Raw genomic sequence first — 7,343 nt, 5'->3', positions numbered from 1 at the left:
CAGGCAGGGCACTGGACTAGATGACCTCTGCAAATCCCTTCCAGCCCTCTAGGTTTCTAAGAAAGAAGGAAACTAATTTAAAATAATATCTGGCCTAGGCCCAGGAACTGAAGATGGGTGGCTAGAGAGGGAGTAGTTGCCTCTGGCTTCCTCAGGTCACAGCTTTATTGTATAGCCTGTCCTCTTCCTCAGAACCAATGTTTGCATGTTTCCTCCTGATCTTTACTCTCACTTGATAAGACTTCATGATCATTAACATTATCCCTGCATTCGGATCTGCGACAAAAAAATTGGAAGCCCAACATATTGGTACATGGCATGTTCTGGGCTAAAGTATAGTTTGATTTCTTCCCCATTTGGATCTGTGGGTGGAGTGGGCATTTCAATAGTTTTGTGTTTGTTACAAGGAGTTCTTTCTGAGCTACAAGTATTGACATCTCCAATCTTATTGCCAATTTTCCCACCCCCCACTCCAAGCTGTTGCCTGAACTAGAATCCATTTTCAAAGAGTACATGTTTTATGTCACAAGGAATGCCTATGCAACACATCCTTGGGGGTCAGTCCTTGTCACATTCTGGCTATTCTGCCCCCCACCCCCACCTTCCTGGGTAGAAAGTCAGATGGTAGAGGCTTTATAAATATTATAAAAGCACAAGCAATAACACACTATGATTTTCTGAAACATGACACAGTGTCCCACAATTCCAAATCCAACATGTGCTAGGCTAAAAAAAGGGTTATTCATGAAACTTTAAATCCATGTTAATATTTAATGCATTTAATAAAAAAATATAAGCTGGACAATAGTTCATTTTCCAATGAATATCACCTTTCATCAATTGCCAATTAGCAGATAACAGTTTAAAAAAAAACCCTACATGCTGTTAACACCTTTACAAAATGTTCATTAATTTCCACCCACAAAAGGCAACTGAAGAAACTTATTGAGAGAAACTTCTATCAGGATGTTAATTGCCTTTATTGTTCTCCATGATTCAAACTGTCAGACAACAGCACATTTGTACAGACATTAAGTTTATGGCCTTTTATTTGGCAAAAACATTTAAAAGAATATGGCCCCATTGCAGGCCATCACAAATGGGGACATCTACACTGCACTGACTGTAGCTCACGCAGACATTTCCAAATTGGCCAGGGTCCTGCAAGCAATGTATCTATGGCAGCACAGAATGCAACCTCATCTGCAACCCCCTTGGAAAAGCTTTATAACCACTTCTATGCTGAGCCCGGTTCAAGCACTGTAGCTACAGTAGCAGTCCCTGAATAAGATAGCTTAAAACCAGCTCAGATGCATCTACATGAGCTGCCCTCTCTGCAGTGTAGGCATATCCAGTGCGAGTATCATATAGTGGAATCAATAAATATCAATAGGTGATAATACCTAACCCCCCCGCCCTCTCCCAGTAAGAACCAGAAAGCAGGGGAGACAGGAGCTTGGGTTTCAAGAAGGAGCTACATGCCTGGGAAATGGTCTCACTGCAGTGGCAAAGCCTGCTTAGTTTACCAGGCAATGATTTGGTTTTAGCTGCAGTTTTCAGGGTGGTTCTTGTCACCCCTAAGAGTCAAAGGCACTGATTCTCCTCATGCTCTACCTTCCCTGTCCCTTCCTGTCCTGCTGCAAGCAACGTACATCCCTCTCTCCTCCTTCCCCAAATGATAGTGTGAACTGTGCCCCCTGACCAGGCCAGGCTAGACAGATAACACTCTTCTCCCAGGGTTCCCCGCCATTCTCGGCTGGCTTTCCCTATTTAGGTTGCTCCCTCGCTCCCCTGGGTGGGTCAACGGGCCCTATGCAGTATGGTGTTTCTGGTGACGCACAAGCTGAGGTTGGAAGCGGAAGCACTTCCCACACTGGGTGCAGCAGTATGGCTTCTCCCCTGTATGGATGCGCTGGTGTTTCAGGAGGTTGGAGTTCCCACTGAAGCCCTTGCCACAGGCTGGGCATGTGTAGGGCTTCTCCCCAGTGTGGGTGCGTATGTGGTTGATGAGGTCCGAGCTTTGGCCGAAACACTTCCCGCACTCATGGCAGGCATAGGGCCGGACCCCGCTGTGGACGCGTTGGTGCTGCAGGAGGTGAGAGCGCTGGCTGAAGCTTCTGCCACACTGGGGGCACTTGTAGGGCTTTTCGCCCGTGTGCATGCGCTGGTGCTTGATGCAGGTGGAGCTATCACTGAAGATCTTCCCACAGTCAGCACATACGTAGGGCTTGTGGCCCGTGTGGATGCGCTGGTGCTTGATGAGGTTTGAGCTCTGGCTGAAGCTCTTCCCGCACTCATGGCACGTGTAGGGCTTCTGTCCCGTGTGCACACGTCGGTGTTGGATCAGGTGGGAACTCTGGCTAAAGCCCTTCCCGCAGTCTGGGCACTGAAAGGGCCTCTCTCCTGTGTGCATGCGCTGGTGCTGGATCAGGTGGATGCTCCGGCTGAAGCCCTTCCCGCATTCTGGGCAGATGGTTGGGCGCTCGACCCTGGATGCTCGGCGGGCTGTAGAGTCCACTGGCTGTTTTTGGAAGGCTCCTTCGTGGCTGGGGGGTTCAAGAGGGGCATCCCTCTGTGCTATAGCAGGGCTGCTGGGCACACTCTGGATGAGGGCTTGGGCTGTCTCCTCATCAAAGCCTGGCATAAGCAGCCCATGCAGCTCTGGGCTCTCAGAACAGTCCAGCTGAAGTGTCTCCTCATCCCCACTTTCACTTCCTGGCAAAATGAGAGTCCAGAGAGGTGGCTTTTTTAGTGAGGGCCGGGGGTAAGGAAAGGGAGAGACTGAAAAGCATGCAAGACAAAGGAATGGTGAGTATCAAAGGCCATCATCTTTCTCTCAGACAGGAGAAGGGACCAACCAGCTTGGTTTTCCTGTCTTATTTTAGGGCTCAGAGTATCTGTGAGGGGACAGAGCACAATCAGGCAGAAAGGTACATGTGATACCTGCCCTGGAGAAAGGAGAACATGTTAAAACCCTCTACATGAGGAGAGGGTCACTGCTGGAACTGCCATTTTTTAATTCACTTGTAACAAACCCACATTACAAGGCTGTTGCTGGGCAGAGGTCACAAAAAAGCCATGAGAATAAGGATATGCCCATGCAGCTTCTGGGAGGCGCGAGCTGTTGAAGGGGCCACCACAGCTGCCAGAAAGGATGTGTCTTTGATTGCTCATGGAGCTCAGCCAAACCAAGGAGTTAATGTAGACAAGGCTCAACTCATTTAACTCATGCCTCACCTGTGTGAGTCACCTCCAAGAGTTTGCTTTCCCCGAAGGCCTGAAGATCTGAGACCGAGAATCCTTCTTCTTCCATCTGGGAGGTTGTCAGGTTAACGGCTGGAAATGCTACTTGTACAAAAGATAGACCATTGGTATTTTGGCTTATTGCATATAAGATCAAGGCTTGGATAAATGATGTTTTAAACTGACCCTCTTTAAAGATAAGTGAGGAGGAAACAGAAGGGATGAGCCATTTGATTAGGAAAACATTCAAGGACAACCTTTTGGGATATAAGATACATCTACTGCTATGCCTCATATCTCCATCAGAAATTCAAGGATTCTTCTTAACGGGAGAGTGATGTATGACATACATAGCATATAAAGCCAGCAGAGAACCTAGAATCACATTTCCAGACATAGGTATGTGCAAATATAGAAAATCCTAACAATGCTTGTATGGGCAGGAGATTAGTTTGGCCATGTGCTCAGTTACTGAGAGGGATAGAAGAGGTACACTTACTGCACGCTACCCACTCAGCCTGTTTGTATATTCTTACCGGGCAGTAAATGAAAGCTAACACATTGGCAACTGAGTCCTCACGGAAAGAGGTGTAAGTTACCTAGGATAAGCTTCCACTGGCTGTGTGGTAGGGGCACACACACAGATAGTTACAGCAGAACAACTCACATGTGGTAAATCCCTGCCCCATCCCATTCCTCTTGTTATGGTACTTATGTCTATACCCTTAGAAACATCACTGGGCTTTACTGGGATGCACCAACCAGAAATAGATTCTTCCCCAGAAGAACTCAAGGACATGGTAGGCTGCCAGCTGCATTTCTGAAAATCCTTTTAAATAAGAGGTGACATTCTTACCTAGGTTCTAGGGACAGGTTCCCCACCTCTACCCCAGGAAGATGGTAACAAACAAACAACAAACTCCTACCCACTGAGAGGAGAGCGTGGTAATTCTCCAGCACAACATCCTTGTAAAGCCCCGTGAATCTTTTGTTAAAAAGCTCTACTTTGTCTTTGGATAGTATTGCCTCCCTGTCACATCCCACCAACACCTTCAACAAGCATTCTTTTAAGCAGAGTTTAGTGAACATGCAGCATGGGGTAGTACAGATGGCACAAGAGGATAGGATCAGAAGTCACTGCAGAGAAGACAGTGCAGAGGGAAGAATGGATGAGGCAGGGGCAGAGAAAGGGAAGGAATAACCTGTTAAACATAAGGATGGAAGAAAGCTGAAAGCAGGGTGCACCTAGGGGGTACCGAGACCAGCTAACATGTTAAAACAAGCTACTGTCTTAGCCACATTGTTATTTTAAAATCTGTTAACCCTGTTTGCTCTAGCAAGTCCCTGCCTTGTTGGCTGCCAGTGCCATTATAAGACTTGGCATGTGTATTCTGCAATTGATTCCAGAATACCAACCTTTCTCCTTTACCTGGTGCACCCCCCTACCCTGCCTTTTGCCTGTCAGACTAACACCGCACTGAACCATTTTCCCTTACCTAGGCAATGATCCCTAGGGAGGGAAACCACACATGTTTGGGGACTGTCCAAACTAATACAAAGGTGTGAAGTAGTTCAAGTTAATTTGCAAATCAGGTCACTGGAGGAAGGGCCCAAAAGCTTGTCCAGCAGTTCTCCCAACTATACAGCTGGTCCAGTAAAAGGCAGCACAAAACACCTCTTTCCTTTTATGCATTTCTTAGACTACTTTAGGGTTCTTGGTTGTAGCTGTGTTGGTCTAAGGACATAGGCAGGCAAGGTTTTTTGGGTAGATGTGAGATCTTTTATTAGATTTAGTTGTTCTAATAAAAGATCTCACATCTACCCAAAGAACCCTGTTTGCCTTTTCCTGGATTACAGCACTCTAACCCTACCAAATCATTCACAAGAGGTTTTTACTTTTGATTAAGATAGAAAGATAGGCTATACTCCTTAGGTGCACCCATTCACTTATCAGAGATGGAGCTGCAAGTTAGTTGCAGAGTTAGTAGTGAATAAAGGTTGGTAGCCTATAGATTTCAGTGCTAAGAAACCACGAATAGGGCAGTTTGCATTTTCTCAGGTGCCAGTGTTGCCAATTGTTTGCTGTTTCCCTTAAAGCACCTTAAAAATCATGCAATAGTGACCTTTCAAGCCCTCATGTCAACAGGAAAAAAATCATTAGAAAACCTGAACCTGAATGCTTCAAAAGCCATCAGGGGAGTAAGAGGCACTCTCTTTTTAGAAGTAACCATTTTGCAGAGCCTGTCTCATGACTTTTGAATGCCTGGGGCTGGCTGCATGGCACACAGGCCATTTCACGTATTTTGAGCTTCACGATATGTTTATCGGGGGGACTAGAAGAGAAAGATTAAATTCTACAGGAACGCTTTGGGCAGGCAGCAACTGACTCTAGTGAATCTAGGGAGCTCTGAACTCCTTCTTGGCAGCTTCTTGATAACATAAACATTGGAAAGTGCTGCATGTCCAAGACTTGTCTGTTACAAAATATTGGCTGGCGTGTTCTCAGTGTCTGTCTACACTAAAGATTTTGGCAGCCTTTCAACAGGATAGTTGCAACAGTGCATGCCCTCATGTAAACGGCAAAGCTACTATAAAGGTAGGATAGACTAGAGCCTCGTCTACACTACAAGACGACACTGGTGGCTACCCACCAGCAACAGTAACTCTCTTTGCTGGACTGTCAGCAAACATGAATTAGGGGAGGGGCAATTATTTCAACATGCAGGGAGTAGGCTGTATTTAGAGCTCATATCCATGTCAGCATCAGCTTCCAATGGAAATAACTAGTCAAAATATAAACAATGAGGCAGAATAAAGGGAGAGGTGCCTCACTTCTCCCCAGATTGACACTAAACTCTCAGCATGGGATACCCTTCATACACACCCAATCGGCCAAGTAGCTCACTGGCCAGTCTGGAGCAGGAAAAGAAACAAGAGTCTTTCCCTTCCCCATGGTCATGGCATCCCTTGCTCTCTCTGTGTGTTGGGAGGGGGCGGAAGGGAAAGGGAAACAGAGATGATGAACCATGACCTCTTCACCCTTTCCTCGCTGGCTGGTAAACTGTATTCTCAGGGGGTTTGCATTCTTTGCTGGGAAACAAGAAAAGCACAGTTTTGGGTGCATTACTGAGATGCACAAACCACAATCCATCTCGGTCTTTACCATCTACCCTCGTTTTAATTTGGGGTTTCAGCAGGCTGTTTGGACAGCTCTAGCTTATTCCCAGGGGCTTTCCCTCAGCACCCTGATGCCACATGTGGCTTGTACACGGGCTGGGGGCTGACCACCTCTGTCTAGACAGGGTCTTTCATTTGAAGCCTAGCTGTCTCTCAATCCAAGGCACTTCTGGCTGCACTGAGGTTTTTTGGGATTGCAAGACTGGCTGTGGCTGAACCATATGGTTTCCCCCAGAGCCCTGAGTAACACAGGGGTGGGCAAAATGTGGCTTGGGGGCTGGATGCAGCCTGCCAGGCCATTCTATCCAGCCTGTGGGCCCCTAAAAAATTCAGAAAATTAACATTAATCGCCCTGGGCTGCCTGTCATGTGGCCCTTGGTGGCTTGCCCACTGCCCAAAATAATTGCACACCCCTAGAGTAACATCACACTCCGCAGGGCACCCAGGGGTTTTTGAGCTGCTGCTCCCACAGCAGAGGAGGTTGGCACTGCAAGGGTCTCACATAAGAGCCCCTCAGTAGTCCAAATCAGCTTGACAAACACTGCCATTGGCCCCAAAAGTGAGGGAATGCCCCTCTCCCACTGCCGCCTGCTTCATTCTGCCCCTTGCCAGCACAATACCAGGGCCTGGCTACCACAGGTACATCATGACAGGCTGGTGCCTGGGCCACCCTGCTTCTGCCCGCAGCCACCCCGAGCTCTTGCACAGGAGCCTATGAGGGAGCAGCTGGGACCCAGGCTCTCTCCTCCCATCAGTAGTTTCCCGGGGAGACAGCGCTTGGCAAGGGAGGGGAGGGGGGTGCAAAGGGGGAGGCAGCCGGGTGAAGGGCTGCAGGGCTGGGAGTGGGGGCAGTGGAATGGTGCAGGGAAGGAGGGGTCTGCATGGAACGTTGCCCAGGGAAACAGAACGTATTTGGGGTAATA

The 7,343-nt window shown here is 47.8% G+C and overlaps 1 protein-coding gene across 1 annotated transcript in view; it reads right to left on the bottom strand.

Moving 5' to 3' along the window:
- Positions 1 to 751: 751 nt before the first annotated feature.
- The window catches only part of LOC109303509 (zinc finger protein 239-like), a 7,645-nt gene continuing 1,053 nt past the window's right edge, over positions 752 to 7,343 (bottom strand). The window contains exons 2-3 of the mRNA XM_019525706.1: positions 3,238 to 3,345; positions 752 to 2,715 (exon numbers count right to left, since the gene is read on the bottom strand). Coding sequence (XP_019381251.1) covers positions 1,811 to 2,715; positions 3,238 to 3,313 — 981 coding nt within the window. The 5' untranslated portion in view covers positions 3,314 to 3,345 and the 3' untranslated portion in view covers positions 752 to 1,810. The remainder of the gene's footprint in view (positions 2,716 to 3,237; positions 3,346 to 7,343) is intronic.

Source organism: Gavialis gangeticus, unplaced genomic scaffold (assembly GCF_001723915.1).
Source record: "Gavialis gangeticus isolate Ggan-Ray unplaced genomic scaffold, GavGan_comp1, whole genome shotgun sequence".
Taxonomy (NCBI): Eukaryota; Metazoa; Chordata; order Crocodylia; family Gavialidae; genus Gavialis; species Gavialis gangeticus.
This window is presented reverse-complemented; position numbering and strand designations above follow the sequence as displayed.